We start from the raw sequence: 17782 nt of genomic DNA, 5'->3' as shown, positions 1-17782 counted from the left end.
TGAAAAAATATATATATATATATATGTATGTGTTGTACTGTTAAAGATCGAATGTAAGAACGTTACTCTCACAATAGGATTTAAATACCTAATGAGTGTATCGAGTTAAAGAAAAAGGCGAACGATTAATAAGATATCTTACAACCTGTTTATTTACAGTACAACCTGTGTTGTTTATACATTAAAAAAAGAACGGTGAATTTATATAAGTGCCGTATCTTTCACGGTACTTTCAAACAGCAGAGGTTTGCATATAAACGTGCCAAATGTATTCCCGTGCGTGGAACTTGCTTGCACGTGCGGCAATGGAAAAATATCAGGTCTCAAGAAGGGTGAAATATTTGTAGATTAAGGTAAAATATTACTCGCGATGAAACACGATGCCACTATACATTGCACACTGATGTTTAAAACATTACCTCGATCGAAGGTAAATTTTAAACGTGCCGTTAAAAAATCGTAAACGGGAAAAAGTACATAATAGTGGCTTTTATGCGTATCAGGAGGCTAATAATAATTGTAATTTGTAACGTACTCTTGATTGATATTCCGCAAAACTCGGTTACGCGTTGTTACATATGCATGTGCCAAATGTTACCGATGTCGTGCGTGCTGAGCTACAGAGCTAGTTTTATCGCGGAGGGCCTTAACGATACCCCCTTTTTATTTCCTCGTCGTTACACGCACAAGTAGCCATTACCATTTGATATTGCACGGACAGTTACGCGCCGAGCCATCAGTTCAAGTGGTGGAATAGAGAAAAGATAATGTTTTGCGAGATAAAAATCATCATTCAAACTAAACAACCTCATTCATACGGATTATTGCCCTTTAATGTTGGCATCTGAGAATCTGAGAGATTAAATAATAATCCTTTGTTTTTTTTTTTTTCGCGAAGAGTCATGAATTTTAGGATAAGTTAAATAAGCACGAATAAATGCGGCCAGCTGGAAACTAGTACGTGAAATAATAGACGCAAGACAAAGCAATAAGTTTATCGTGGATGCCGACTAAGCGAAAACGGATTTCATTTAACAATGGCTATTAAGCCGGAAACGGAGTATCCGGAAATCGAACAGTAACTAATGTTGTGATAGATCCCGAAGTTGAAGAATGGGCGATCTTTAGGCGAGCGGCACGAGCTTACGAGCTTACAGTTCAATCGTATTTATTTCTCCCTTTATACTCTTCTTCCGCTGTTTTCCCTCCCGCGCGTACGATGTCCCTCGCGGATCATTCTATAAAAAGCATTTGGGGCTGGAGACGCGCGTTGAGCGCGAACACATGAGAGAAATCAACGTTGTATTCACTTAAAGATGAATCCGATTAGATCGCAACGGCGGTAATTCTTCCGAGGACTTTTCAATGATGCCAGGCTCATCTCTACGACTTTCTTTCTTTTTTTCTCTACTTCAGATGGACACGCCGGTGCAGACGAACACGATCGGGACGTTTATCGGGTCACCAAATCATACTACGAGTTACACGCAGGTGAGAAGATCGATATTTTATTGTAAATTCTGTGAAAGTATTAGGATGCTATTTCATTTGTGCGTTTTTGTCGTAAAATAAATGTGAAACAGAAAGATTCCTGGACCTTTCTATTCTATAGCCATTGAACAGGCTTGAAAAATTTGTCGTACGACAAAAACATACAAATGAAATGGCATCCTTAACGAAAAGAATAATTGTATTGTATATCCTTTATCTTTATTTAATTCTTTACATATCCTTTATATTTTAGAACGACGTGATTAATGTCGGCGAATTAAGCAGTGGAGACACGGGATACTTCAGCACGAGTCCACAAATGGCGTATCAACCTACGACGACGACCACTGCTACTCAGCAGCTAACACCGCAGACTCCAAATACACCCACAATCATTCTCACAGGTATTATTGTAGATACATTTTGAGATTTTTTAAATTGCATTTTGTAATAGAAAGCATGAAATTTCCCATTTTATTCATTTTCGATTAAATTATTTCACATTTTTTTGACATTTATGAGAAAAATCGCAATCCATGTTATTCAAGATAATTCTCCATTATATATCAATACTTGAATAAACGAACATAATTCTACACTGAAAAAATATTAAACAAGAACAAAATATATAAATGTAGATCGCGTTTAATCGTTAATCTTTCGAATTATAAAATGTTAAAGAAAATATTCCAAGTGCTTAGATACTATAAAATAGTAGAGAAATCTCTATAAAAAATATTATATTACAGACTTTTCTGGTGCGGATGATCTTACGAATCCGGAATTTGTGAAAGACCTCGGAACGGCAATGATGGGTGATTTTGACCCAGAAATGTTTCCATCGGACGATGCCCTCAGACAGGGCCTTGATCCGATCGATGTGGATGGTCTACAAATGCTGGCTGACCCTACGATGGTTATATCGGACTCCAGCGCCGAAGCCCACTTTAGATTAGATCGACTTTAAGAGAAGAAATTTTACTCATTTACCAACATTCGTGACGACTATTGCGTAGGATAAAAATAAATTCTGTCCTGGTGTCGTGATTAATTCTTAAGACACTTTGACATATTGGGGTACCACTTCTTGGACACTGGCAGATTTGCAGGGAAACGCGCGTCAATATGTATAAATATTTGTAAATTTTATTTACAGCGTATAAACTTTATACGCGAATATTTTTATCTCGTTAAAATGCTGTGCATTTTTTAATCTCATTCATATATAATGTTAGATCTGTATTGTTTTTATGGATAGCATATTTGCGTATCTGAAATATCTTTCGAAATATTTTCTGGAAACAGGTCAGTGGTCAATGAAAGTTGTTTCCCGCTCGTGATAAACTGCTACTTGACGATTAAGTAATATATATGAATCTTTATTAACCCTTTTTTTATTTTACACTACTTTGTACATTGTAATCATGTATGATCTCTAAGAAGCACAAAAGAAAAGGTTTACTGATTTATACATGCTTTTATCATAATGCAATTATAGTGAAGTAATCTACCGTTTAGGCCAATTTAAAGTTAGAAAAGACGATCGATTATGCTCCTCAACGAGGAGTAATTAAAAACGTATAAAGATATAGAAGTGAGAGAGGAGGGAGATGCCTATCGGCGGTACACGCCAACAGCGATCTAGATTCTTATATTTCCTTTTCCTCATTACATCCTTGCGAGCAACTTACAATCATAAACATTTATGTTAATAATACCTAGTCCATACAAATAATTTGTTACTTTTTCCTCTTACTCTTAATATCGCATTCGCATTGTGCTAAATAAATTAGTTTAGGCAATACAGGATTGTATTATTGAATAAATTTAGGCTTGATTAATATTCAGAGAAAATTATTGTCGAATCTGTGATACTGAACTATGAAAAAAATCTAAGAAATTCAAAAGCGATCTCACCAAAGAAACTGCATAAAAAGTTTTTCATGAACGGTTTTTTTACTTTTCAAACATGCACAATCCTGCTATTGATAATCATTTCCACATTTATCACCTTATTTAAAGAATGGTTAATTATAATTTCTTTGTTAATTATTAATTGCTTTTCTCATTGCTAAATAAACGCAGTGATAATAACTAGTAGGAAGAAAATATCATATGCGTGTACCCTCGGCGGTTGTCAATTGTTTTTTGAAAGTAATACATTATACTTTATATGCATTCGATAATTAATCGAATGTAAAATTAAGATAATTGTTAATAACTGTGAAATCAAGAAGATGATCCTTATATCTAGACACATTGTAAGTAGCGTACCATATCTTTCTCGATAACATTCAAATTCTTCGTTCTAGTTAAAGACATAATGTAAGCGATTAGTATTGCGGAATCAGGCTACGGCATATCGAAGAACACGGATAGAATCTATGGTATAGCGTAGTCTGAATCTTACGGTGCATATTTCAGCACACATACACCTCTTTCACATTATATTAAATAGATTGAAATTTAAACAGACGTAAATCGCAATGAAATCGCTATCTTTAATATCACATTCATATCTTATAAATATAGATCATCCTCTGTCTGCAAAGATTAATAAATATACGGAATGGTGCTAAGGAAGCTCTTGTACATACGGAGTATGTAAAAGAGTATGTCTCTTTTTTATATTATCATCACTGTTAGACGCTATCAATTGGCGCATGCTTCATAAAAAAAATATCACAAGAGCTTCTTTACATAATGAGAAACCCGCAGAGAGTGCATTTTAACGGAAGAAATTTAACAATAATCTTTACATATTTAAAATATGATGTGATCAAGAGTTGAAACATTGCTATATTCAAAAATTTATCGTAGTGGATGAAATTCTCTTCCCGTTTGCTCTCTCTCTCTCTCTCTCTCTCTCTTTTTTACTTGCAAAGTCTCGTCCGCGTATATGCAAACGCAAGAGGTGCCAAAAGCGCGTAGATATTCGTCATAGATTGTAAGATCGTGCTATCGACTCATAATCGTGCAATATAAACGTATGTATATGATCGTCGGTCGTTTAACATAAGGTTTAAACCAAGTTAAATGTTAACCAAGATCGTAACGTCAATTTGTCATTGTCATTTTAACCAGTAAATACGAAAGGCTTGCAAAGGGGAATATAAATAGCACAGAGTTTTAACTAGAATCTTTGAAAAAGAAAGAGATTTATTCCTGTTATCGTATCTGACATATGTTGCGAAACATACATTACTACCTTTCAATATATTTAAAGCTGCGATATATTCAAAATAAAGATTACGGGTAATGTGTGCAATATATGGCAAAAATCATAGAAAGAAAATGACGTTATTGTATTAATTGTTGTGCTATTAAGCGAATTTAATCAATCTTCAATTAAATTGGTATTATTTTTATCGGAATAAAACATTGTAATATGATTGTTAAATAGATATATGATATAATCTGACAGCGCTAATTTCAGCTCGCATTAATCTTAACGAATGGAAGTATAATTGTAATAGTATCGAGTTATCGGCCTTAAATATCTGAATGAGAATTATGGACGTGCTTTTATATGAAGATCTCTCTTATCATTGCACAAACACTGTTTTCAGACAGTATTATCTATTTTTTCTTACTTATAAAACTTTTGACAAATGTCTTTCTCCTAGTAAATATTTGATACATCTCTCAATCTTGTTTAAAGTAAATATTTAATCCGCAATTATTCGTAAATCAATAATGAACGATGCCTCGATACTAAAATCAATAATATTCTTTTTAGTTTGATATATACGGCGACCGTGATTGAGAGATATGTGATATCTGGAGATACGTTGTAGAAAAAGAATTAACTTTTCACAAAAAATATTTAAAAATTTTACAGTTCTGTATACAGATCGCAATACCGAAATTTTTTTGATAATTTGTATAAGCTTGCGAATAAGCTTGATGAAATTCAAAAACAGAATGTAAATGTATAACGAACTTTATATTTTGTTTAGTGTTACATACATTCGGATAATGATATAAATTCATTCGGATAATGATATAAATTAATTTTCTAAAAACAAATTCTCTTTTTTCAAAGTAGAAAGTGAAATGAGGTTCTTACTGAATCGTATTTTCTAATTTCAAACAAGATCATGATGATCCAACATAGCATGACCAAAATATCTTCAGGAAGATTTTACAACTTAAAACGTATAATCTTGCAAATTCGTACGTGTCTTCGTACTTGCTGCTACGAAACAACGTTAAAGCCTCAATCGAAAACAAATTTTATGTACTCTGTTTCATTCTATCTTCTATATGTTTCTAAATTCCAAATCCAGGTTTTTTTTATTTCTAACAGGAAACATTTCTCCTATTTCTTTCTCCTTTTATCACACGCACCCAAAACATATACACATTCTTTCTCTCTTTCTCTTTCTCCCTCCCCCCTCTCTCTCACGCTCTCTCTCCCTATCTCTCTCTCTCTCTCTCTCTCTCTCTCTCTCTCTCTCTCTCTCTCTCTCTCTCTCCCTCTGTTTTATCGCATCGAGGAGAGGAGAGACTGGCTTAAGATTAATAAGATCGCAAGCCTGTTGTAATGTGCAATTAAAGAAAATAAAGTAAGCAGCGAATGGAAAAAACATCGCTGCCTACTCTCGCGCTAGATCGATCGGTCGATCCGTGAGGGCTTAATGAAAGAAAATTTGTAATATTTGTATATAGCCATGTTATACTGTGGTAAAAGAAAATTACCTATTATTATAAATAATATTATATATATAAATATATATTATATATATATTATCTATATGTAATACCGTTACGTTGTTGTACTACATTATTGTGAACACCATTTCTCAGACATCGATTTTTTTAAATAAAAAAGAAAAGAGCTCTCTTTCGACACACACTAAATACCAAACCAAATCCGTCACGTTACTTGTCACGCGCGTGGCTCACTCGTGTCGGCTATGTGTATACTATGTACATCTTGCAATCGTTGCATTCGTGTATGATATTTATACGATCGATTCGCGCGCCGGTGAATAGTCCTTTGAAATGTTTGTTTTGTATATGATTCATATCATACAGAGAAGTTTCAATAGGTATCAAAGAGATTATATATAGCGATTAAAACATTACTTCAAATATTCATTCTCATTCAACTTTCCATTAATTTCTGACCTGTCGTATCTTTAAGTAGCCGATAAGTTTGATAAATGAAGCCGGGGAAGATAAGAGTATCTACGATTTTCTAAGAAAGATCGGTGCCTGAGCGTTTTAGTAACGAGCCTTTTCGTCAGACTGATATTCGTCCTAATCTAACTAATTAACAGTTAGTCAATCGCGACGGATGTTTCGCAAATTGTACAACCTTCGTCGAGATCGTCAAAGCGGAACGACACGATCAATTTGCACGCGATTTTAGCGACCTGTTACGAAAAATCAGTCTGCATTAAAAAAATGTAATTATCTAAAGTTTTTAAATTATCTAAGATTTTAAATACGTCATTTAGCCGCGTAATCGAGTAATATTCAACGACATTGATTTCATTCACGAAATATACAAAATGATTCTACTAAATTTGGATCATAACTATTTTCTACTTAAAAAGCAAAAACATCTTGCAAGTGTTTATTAAACAATAAAAGTTTCCTCTACCATTTTTGTTTTCTTATAATTTAATTTCTGGAAGAGAGTTATAAGTTATCCAATCCACTTACTAGAATCATTTTGTATATTCTATTTCCAAACGTATCATCTCGATTCGCTTCGCGTTATTTAGATCATATACGATTTCTGTTCGGCATGCAACGATATATTTCGGAAGGAAAAAGAGAGAAGCTCGGATATATTAAAAAAAAAAAAAAAAGCGGAAGCGAACACAATCATTCACATATACATATTACACGTACACTCACAGAAGAATATTTCCATCTAGCATCTAAGTTTCCTGGACATTTTCATCGTTCTCGAATCCTCCTAGTCGTCGATGTAAATAATTGTTTTATATTGTTACAAAGTAGACCGATTATATGGAACGAGAGGGGCAAATTGTATATTTCGGGATATTACGGACGTGCCGACACGCGGTGCATTATCTCTGTTTACAACGTCCATAATGTAAGCGCACAAAACCGATTAACGATTTATGTGTCTTCTTCGTGTTTAATCGTGACTTTATTAATTAAATCTTGAACGTCTATGAAGCGTCTGTGTTTTTGCCTAGGTACCTCTCTTTCTCTTTATCTCTTTATCTCGATTGGCGCTAAGAGTCAGCCCGGAGAACGCGGCGGGGTTATCCGCATAAATTAAATCTAGATGTAAAATAAATTACTAATAAAAATCGCAATAAGAAAATACACATATTTTTTGCTTTATAAAATAAATAGATAATAATTATTTAATGTTTCTTCGTTATTCCGTGTATGTGTATTATACTAAAGAGTTGTGTATTAACATTTTATGCATCCGACGATAAATATGTTGGAGTATTGTTACGTAATTTAAATCAAGAAAAATCTCTTAATACCGATACAAAAAGCGGAATGAATGCGAGATATCTTGTACCAAGACAGTGTTCGGTGCTTTTAAAATTTTTGTTACTTTTGGGTATAATTTCGGCGGTAAACAATGCTAGAATATTATTATGTAATCTAAATGAACGAAATTTCTTTTTATAAATTACAAAAACAGAACAATATTCCTTTCGTTCAACATTTTTTTAAATCGTTAATCTTCTTTATACTTCTTATTAAATTTAATGATTGATCTGACGACACACGATGCTGGAAAATTGTCATAGTTTAAATCAAGAAAGGAAGAGAAAATCAAATGTGTCTACATATCGAGGTAAAATGCTAGAAAATTTGCCATTTGAGTCGGTTAATTTAATTAATGAATTAATTTATAATATATCTCACACTATTGTGAAGGAAACAATAAGTACGAATGGTTGCAATTTGTCACCATATTATTTAGTGAAATGTTACCACATTATCATATGCATGAAGTGTTTAAACTAGCATAATAGAATATAATATTGTATTGAATAATAAGTAAATGAAACGTTTAATATTAGAGTAACAATAGGCGTAAACAATTGGTTAAATAATAGTATGAATTTGATTACGTCATCGTTTAGAAGAAAGTTGGAAATAAATATTTCGATACGACACGAGAATTGATTCTGCTACTTCCCCGAACTTCGAAAAAAAAAATATCTTAGTTATTTGATTACGTTATTCAAATAAAATATTTAAATAGAAAGTTGTTGGGGAAACAAAATCCCGTTCCTCTTAAGCGCATTTATTAACGCGCTCAATCCTATCATAATACTTTAATAAATCTATCCAGTAATATACTCCAATATTTAATGTTCTAACTTTTGAAATTATTTATGCATAATACATATATTACATGGTTCTCAACATGCAAAATGGAAAATAAAAAAATGTTACGAAACGTTATTTTAATTCGTTATTATTATTCACATCATAACGATTCATATGTAATAATAAATGTGATAATATTACAATAACGATAGTATTACTAATATCCTTATGACATTAAATATGATATTTTCTAACAACTATTCTAGTAATTCTTTTTTTTATGTAGCAGTAAGTCCTTAGCATATTTCGAAATAGAAATATATACGTGTAGCTTCATTTTGATAAACGTAGACATATAAAATGTCCAAACGTATGGACAGAATAAGAAAAATTCTTCCTGCTTATTGAATTTAGCAGAGAGAAAGATAAAATAAAAGATATTTTTTTTCTTAATTCCTAGCGTTAATATCAGAACTGGCCAATTAATGTAACATTTTGCCAAGACAGAATCATTTTACATTTAAATTCAATATTTTAATTCTACATCTCAATATGTCTGTGACTATCAAAATTGAAACTGTAAGGTTCTAAAATCGATTTTTATTAGCGCTGTAAAATGTACGAGAATAAAAAAAAGAAATAATAAAAACATTACGTAAAATGAGATTACTTGATCTCTCATTTGCGTACGAATTTGTGCGCAGAATGTAATGATATACAAGTAATTTTCAATTTTTTATATCTCGAAATATATTTGAAAAATACTAAGCAAACTGTTTTCTATAATCTGAACAAGCTATAAAAAATCCTATGTCACAGGACTTAATGTAATAAATGACGATATCATAATACATGTAATAACTAACTTAAAATTACTACTTATAATTTCGCGACTTAAAATTCTAAAGTGTAAGTTTAAAACTATACAGTCTTTTTTGGTAAAACTTTATATATACATAATATATATATATATAGAACCTAGGAATCTCTCAGAGTTTCTATTCTCTGAAAAATTGTACGACTTGACAATATCTTCGCATCCTAGTTCTTACAGCCTTGCGATAGATTCTCGCTATTGTTCTACCATTATTTCATTTTATAATACGTTTGCTAAATACATTCTGCGATGACCGTGACTAAAAATGTTTTATTTGTATTTAACATGTATTATATAAATCTTGTAGGAATTATTTTTGTCAGATATTCTAGCACGTACATATACAAACATTATGCATCGAATAATACCAAATATGTAGACAGAATTCACATATTCCTATCATTTATTTCTTTCAGTGTGCTATCTTTATGAATTGATGACCTTTATAACTACTTTTAACCTTTATAACTAATAAATTTATCTTAATAACTACGAAAATGCATTATACTTAATTACATTCAGAGAGAGAAAGAGAAAGAGAAATAGAGAGAAAAAGAGAGAGATTCACAATACGTACATATCTATTCAAGTATAAACGAATGTATGTTTGATTTACAATACATACGATTCATTTAAAATATTAGGAAATATGCATAATTAATTTTGCAATTTTTCAGATAATTATCAAACATCATCTCAATGTATTCAATTTTTGAAATTTCTCTACGCGCCAAAATTGAAACAGCGACGAGTGTCCTTTATATTTAAATTAAATAGTAAAAGGAATTATATCTTTTGTATATATACAATCAAAACTCATTTACATTCGTTGTTCTAACATGATTGCGGAATCAATTTCAGTATTCAATAGTTTGATTGTATACTTGAAATTCGATGGTCATGACATTTGCTTGTAATTAATTATTCTTTACGAAATTCCAGGTAGCAAGCTGTCGTTATTTTAACGTCGATAGTTAGTCATTTTTAATTATTGACGTCATATGACCTATTTGAGATTTAATGTAATAATGATATTATCTTTTTGACTACACAATTAATGTCATTTATTTATTATGACATCTTTACAATGTCATACTTAACATCGAATAAATGCCAATCGTCCATGTACTAGTAACATTATTAGTGATCAATTAATACATTGATTCCATTAATAACACGAAAATAATGTTAATAATATAAAATAATGTCAATTTATAACATGGTATGAGTGATAACATACAAATTCACGTGTTTTTTACGATGTTTAGCGATAGGAGCTTATTATGGTTCTCAAAATAAGGTAGAAATTGCAAAAGTAATTGAAACTAATTTACTAGAATTTATAACTTCAACATTTAGCAAATTTGTTCATTTTTGTAATTTTCATTTCGTTTCAGGAACCATATAGATTCGTCAGAAGAATAACTAATTAATGACGTCAGATAGACGACGAAAAAAATAATTTATAAAAATATTCATTTTTCATCATGTTAGAAAAACGAATGTAAATGAGTTTTGATTGCACATAATATACAAGAGATATAATTCCTTTTACTATTTAATTTAGATATAAAGGACATTGGCGCGTAGAGACATTTAAAAAATGGAATACATTGAGATGTTTGATAATTATCTGAAAAATTGCGAAATTAATTATGCGTATTTCCTAATATTTTAAATGAATCGTATGTATTGTAAATCAAACATACATTTGTTTATTTTTAACGTCGACTTATGTACCTGTGACAAATCACGTAATTTTTACGATATTTAGACATTATTTTAAACATCATTCGTCATAAGAATGACTATTTAATGACGTTAAATATACAGCACTTTGCTACCTGGGATATAACATGTACGTGAAAGAAAAAATTTAGAAAAATACATTTCTTAAGAAAGCTTCTTAAATTTTTATGTGATAGTATTAATTTTAAAATATCATATAAGTAGATAATGCAAATACAAAAAAAGAAATTCATCCATTATTATATGTACGCACAGTATTTTCTATATCAGTAACCTAGTCATCTCTAACAAAAAAGCTCATCAAATACATTTAAAGAATCTATCGTTTAAAAAAGTTTGATTTATAATAATGATCTTAAAATATACGCATAAAATAACCTAAATTAATATAAAAATGATATGTACATCTTTTATATAAATCAATATCTCCGCATTTTTCTAATGAAGAGAGAATACGATGGCACAGCAAATATTTTTAATCCTCGCATATCTACAAACGTGAAATTTATAATAAAATAAACAAGGAAATGTCCCCTGCTTTCAGAATCATTTAATTCGGATACAATTGTATCACAGGATTAAAAATGCTATTTGCCATTAGTTTTTCGTTTATAAGAAAAAATATAAACACTAACTATTTAAAATAATAGTAATAGAAAAAATATATAAGAGCATAAAAGCAAAAAATGATATTTACAACATTTAATCTATCTGTATTTCAAGATGACAATGTCTAATTCATTGTCAACAATTATTATAATTGTTACTAAATTTGACAAACTTTTTTAAAGTTATATCAAAAATTTTCATCAGAAATTTGTACAGTTTATAGACAAAATAAACATATCGTATAGTATATATTCATACTCCGGTTGCACATACTCCGATAATAGAAATCTATTATATAGTCAAAATGTATTTGAAAGTACAAGTGAATACATTAATAGTGTCCGATACATTTACAGGAGAATACTTTACAACATACAATTCATCAATTTTTTGGATTTTCATGTAGTAGTTGAATTATCATTAAGTAATCTAATAGTAGTAACAACCATATTTGGAGCTTATAATTGAACGATAAATTATATGAACGATAAAGGTGTTACATTATAATGATATTTGGTTGTTAAATGTGAGCGCACAAAACTACTACGCACTATTAATGCATCCTGTACATACATGTTAGTCACAAAATCTCTTACAAAAGCATTTACAAACATATATTCATAATTGTTACATTTAATTCTGTATCTAATATCACATTATATCTTACCTATTCGATTTATAAACAAATCTCACTTTGGTAAAAAAGATCACTAATATCTCAATACCAATAAAAATATCTAAATTCCTTACAAACGATTTATAAATTTTTATCTATAATAAAAATTGGAGTATGTGCAATTCATTTAAGTCAATTCGCGTTTGTTAATTATTTACACCTAATTATGGCGCGTTTGTTTTTATTTTGTAAATTCCTATGTGGAAAAGTTAATTAGCGAAGCTATTACATATACTATATGGAACTATTCGGGACTATTAAGTTCCGAGCGCAATAATTTTGTTTTTCAATCACACTCGAGATATTCAAATAGACATAATAGGCATTTTATCATTCAAATAGACATAATAGACATTATCATTCAGATAATGTTCAAAATGATAGGGAAATTTACGATATTATGTAAGGAAACTCGATTCCAATTAAAACGTAGCTGCATTTTCAGATCATACTCGAAAAAGATTAATTTTCTAATATAAACCTATTTTCATATAAAAACTTTAAAAAGAAACATTAAAAAATACAATTAAAAATCTTGTAATGTAAATACTGGAAGATTTTTCTTTCATTTCTCTATTTTATTTCGTATTTATTAAAATGTCTGTTGTAGTTACCTGAATGTCTTATATATATCTGAAAAACAAAATTATTAATTAGACTCTGCGAGGCTAATTTGTTTCGTATGACATCATGTTTCGTATGACATCTTGCAAATGTTCATGAGTCGTTATTTTGTGCCCGTTTTCCATTATTATCGGGGCTTGACGAGGTACTGCCATTACTATTGACTTCCTGTTTAACTGTCAGGACACCTTCATACAAAATACCATCAATTTCTACACTAATTTCTAATTCTCTTCGTCTTGCAGAATCTAAAAAGAAAAAGAAATTATTATAATAAATAGTTTTTTTATTTGCGAATAATGTATACCGATTTAATCTTTTTAAACGAAAATTATATCATATATCAATAATTTGAGAATCTAAACCTCTATCTCTAGGCTTACCGCGAGTGTTGACCATTTGTCTAATACGCAAGGCGGGCACTATGTTATTTCCTTCCACATCGGGACAGAATTTTTTAGTGGAGGACGTTGGAGATGAAAGTTCGATAGCTTCTTGATTTCTTTTCAGCTCTCCTCCACATGCCGGTGAACCGACACATCTACTAAGAGTTGGCAAAGAAACCGTCCAATGAATCGAATTTTCTTTTGCTTAAACTTAAACTAATCTTTTTCTCTCGTCAATATTAAATTCGATTTTATTTACCTGTTTCCAGAATTTGCAAGATCTAAGGCTTCCCTCTGTGGTTCAGGACTATTTGCTGGTGCTAATGGTGAGTGAGATGATGACGGAGAGAAAGGTTGGGTCACTGGATACATATTATTATTACCTGGACTGTACATATTCCATAAAAGTCCGGATTTGAATCCCTCAGTCATTGATGGTGGCGGTGGCGGTGTGCCACCTTGAATCATCGGATTGTTGGATATTGGGTTTCTGTCCCTCAACATCCTCAGCATATAGTCTGAAACTATACGTACTCGATATTGGAAGTGTGATATGATAATTAATAAATTAACTCTTAATACGTACGATTTGATCATTTGTGTCCTGCGTATTTTTTTTTTGTTTTTAAATACTAAGAAACACTTAGCTAAATAATATTATATCTATCCTTTCTCTATTTTTTTAAATACACAACTTTATGAATACTCTCTCTCTTTCTAAAAATGTTAAAATTTATGTAAAAATCACTTATTATTTTTTGTATATTTGTAAAAGTGATAAAAATTAGCCTAGGATATAAATGACATGTGTAAATTATTGTGTGCACTAAGGATTAAGGATAGATATTTGGAGCAATTTCCTTAGTTAAATGTTCTTGATAATTCCAAACATGGATGTATAATATGGATGAAACTCATATCATTTAATGATTATTCTCTTCGCGAGTCTCTATATTTACTTATGCAGAATAATATTAAAATAATTTGTAACTTAATAGAAAATGAGATTATTTTAGGATAGAAAATATAATAAAATATAATATAATATAGAAGTTTTCATTCTGTTCGCGAGAGTTCTGAAAACATAAAGTTAAAGTACTGTACAGAATCATGCGGCTAAAAATAAATTAAATAAATAACTGAAATGCGTGAAATAATTTCAAATTTTATGAGGCGATCAATCGGCAATTGTTTTCCATGCACTGTCTCTTAATTTAAAAATCTGTTATTTTTAGCATTGTCAAAAAATCAATACATCTTAATTTTGAACCATTCGTGTAAAGACAGTGAGCCACTATAAAGTTTCATCAACCTCCGAATTGTACAAATTACTTTAAAAGTAAATAAAATTCAAATTAATTAGCTTTTAAAGTAAAATTTAAAATAAAAGTTTTGCATAAAAGCGATGATGTCCGATTGCAATGCAAACATTACAACAATTCATTAAACATCTGATATAGATGAATTTCCTAATCATCTGGAATGTCATTGGATTATCAGGCTTTGATTTCGTTATTCTGTTATTCTGAAACAAATATATACATATATTATAAAACCACTGAATCTTATAGCAAATTTTTCTTTAACTGACTGCTCATCATGTTAAGTTAAAGCGATGAAGCTTCGCTTAATCGCATAATTCCATCGAACATCTGTATAAATTATATATATAAAATAATTGAGAACTTATTTATTTAAACAAATTAATTCTTGATCGTTTTATAGTGTTTCGTGCAAAATTCAAAGTTCGAACGAATAATCACCGATATCGTGAAAATTACATTAGTAAATTTTCGTGCTTTATGTACAAATGAGCGATACATTAAAATGCAATATTTATGATGAATGGATCAGTTAAAAATATCACGATATTTTGACCTCTGAGTATTCATTTGATACCATATGATTATTCATACCGCGATAAGTAGCAATATTGCTATTATAATGAGGATATATATCCACTGAACATCCGATCATGTCGCACAAGGAAACGATCGAAAGAGAGCAGATCGAGAGTGCGATCGAAGCGCGACGTTACTGGGATCGTTGTCAGGCGCAGCGACGAGGTGGAAAGAGAGAAGGAAAGGGTAGGGAAATAGGAATGCTCGTTAGCGAGAGCCATCCGTTAACGCCTGTCTTCCGGAGGATCGTACAATCAATTATGCCTCCTTCGCTCTCGCATCATCATCTCCGGGGAGGCCCGAAGCACTACCTACCGATTTAAAATAAACCCGTACGCTCTACCTCCTCCCGTTTCCTTCTACCATTTTTTCTATCTCGTCCCCTGATATCTTCCCTACCGTCGGGAAGTCTCTCATTTTTGCTCTTTCCTGTACTCTTTTTCTGTTTCTATTCCTGATATGGAGCGTGTTACGAATTGCCTTTCATTTGGAAAAGTATCATACAGAGCCGAATCAGATAGAACCGAAGTTCTCAATTATAATACTTTATAGTACAATAGTACACTGAAAGAAAAGATTGGCTGCTGCAGCCAATTAGATGGTAAAATATAGAATAGCATTTTTAATTAGCTGCAGCAGCTAATTTTTTATTGCAGCGGCCAATTTTTGATTACGATATGTCAATATAAGATTTCGATAGGCTAGTGCAAGGAAAAATTGGGCGCTGCGTCTAATTAATAAAAATGCTATGCCATATTCAGCCATATCTTCGACCTTTCCTTTCGGTGCAGTAACGTCCAACATATACGATGCGTGCGGAGAATGAAAATTTCACGCCAATTTTAATGCAACAAAATTCGTGTGATTAAAATTTTCGTCTTCGAACAAGACAAAAATCTTACTCTGATTAGGTGGGAGATTACTCAGATTTGGTGGAAGATGTTGCGGATGATGTTGCGGGCCGTGTGGATGTCCATTTACATGATGTTGCGATTCATTCGCAACCGCCGCTATTTGGGCCGCCATGGAGAGCGGCAACGGCAATGGATTTGGCTGCAGCGAATTGTGCTGGTTTCGCGCTACTTGATTGTCAGGGTAAGCCGCGTAATTGTTTCTGCGGCTCTCACGACGATTTGTCTCGATCGCCGTCTGGAGTTGTTCTTGGGTCGACAGCCCCTCCTTGTCTTTCTCATACGGATACAGATATTTCATGTACCTATCGATAAATTACTTTAGTAAATATATATCTTTTCACGAGACAATAAAATCTACACACTTAAAAGTACTTAAAAAAATCTAGCTAGATACGGATTCGAAAATAATTTTGTTTGGATCAAAATAATTGTGGGACGCTCAAAACAGTTGCCAAAATGTGAAAACTTTCTACAACATTGTCATTAACCGCGCTTAAGCATTCTACATAATTGTAATATTTTGATAGAAACGAAATTATTTTCAGATCTGTATTTATATAAGTGAAGCTTTTAGATAACCGTAGAGATCTTTACTTCTTTCCGTGTAAAAGTTGCAACATGAAATGTTCGCAAACATAAAGATTTAACAGATACAAAATATAGTCTTAAAACGTAATCCTTTCCCAACTTTATACAATAAGCCAATTAAATCACGTCATTAAGATAAATTTCATTCAAGGTTTCCCCCCCCCCCCCCTAAAAAGGTGCCAAATGTTGAATGGATATAATTAGCTTGTGTTACTAGAAAGACGGGAAGATAGTTGGACGTCACGGTTCAAGTTAATCGACACTGATTCTTGCCAGATGAATGCTGTCGCGAACAGATTTTGTTGAGGCCGGCCGTATTTTCGTATTTTCTCCTCTATCTCGCATACATATCGTCGGGGAAAGATAGCCGGTTGCCGGAATGATGGATGCGCCATCGCGACGAGGTGAGGCGAGGCGACGCGAGGCGACGCGACGCGACGCGACGCGACGCCGACGTTCCGTTCGTGCACAAAGCGCGCGTTGCGCGGAGTTATTTTCACGAGCACACACCCCTATAGCATCGCGCCCGTGTAATTCATATTAGCCCGCGCTTATAATGTGTCGGCGTCCTCCGTCCCTCTTCCCCCTGGCCCGCGCACTTTTGCGTCCTTCTCTTTTCCATTCCCGCGCGCGGTCTCGCCTCTCCGTCTCGCGCGTCCGACCGGCGGGATGAGCCGGATGAG

General features: G+C 32.0%; 2 protein-coding genes across 15 annotated transcripts in view; one reads left to right on the top strand and one right to left on the bottom strand.

The window, feature by feature from the left end:
- Positions 1 to 2605, top strand: part of LOC108746621 (CREB-regulated transcription coactivator 1-like) — a 31576-nt gene extending 28971 nt beyond the window's left edge. For all 11 annotated transcript variants that reach the window (XM_018483505.1, XM_018483503.1, XM_018483510.1 and 8 more), the window contains 3 exons: positions 1417 to 1491; positions 1745 to 1895; positions 2241 to 2605. In XM_018483505.1, the coding sequence (XP_018339007.1) occupies positions 1417 to 1491; positions 1745 to 1895; positions 2241 to 2458 (444 nt within the window). In that variant the 3' untranslated portion in view covers positions 2459 to 2605. The remainder of the gene's footprint in view (positions 1 to 1416; positions 1492 to 1744; positions 1896 to 2240) is intronic.
- Positions 2606 to 13293: 10688 nt separating this feature from the next.
- LOC108746616 (AT-rich interactive domain-containing protein 3C-like) overlaps positions 13294 to 17782 on the bottom strand; it is a 184679-nt gene continuing 180190 nt past the window's right edge. The window contains exons 6-10 of one of the 4 annotated variants that reach the window (XM_018483497.1): positions 16500 to 16813; positions 14080 to 14220; positions 13956 to 14016; positions 13694 to 13854; positions 13294 to 13558 (exon numbers count right to left, since the gene is read on the bottom strand). In XM_018483497.1, the coding sequence (XP_018338999.1) occupies positions 13404 to 13558; positions 13694 to 13854; positions 13956 to 14016; positions 14080 to 14220; positions 16500 to 16813 (832 nt within the window). In that variant the 3' untranslated portion in view covers positions 13294 to 13403. Of the gene's footprint in view, positions 13559 to 13693; positions 13855 to 13955; positions 14221 to 16499; positions 16814 to 17782 lie in introns of all 4 variants that reach the window. The other 3 variants (XM_018483494.1, XM_018483495.1, XM_018483496.1) reach the window with 3 other exon arrangements.

The sequence above is a fragment of the Trachymyrmex septentrionalis genome, unplaced genomic scaffold (genome assembly GCF_001594115.1).
Source record: "Trachymyrmex septentrionalis isolate Tsep2-gDNA-1 unplaced genomic scaffold, Tsep1.0 scaffold182, whole genome shotgun sequence".
NCBI lineage: Eukaryota > Metazoa > Arthropoda > Insecta > Hymenoptera > Formicidae > Trachymyrmex > Trachymyrmex septentrionalis.
The sequence above is the reverse complement of the archived record's forward strand: the minus strand, read 5'-3'. Positions and strand labels throughout refer to the sequence as shown.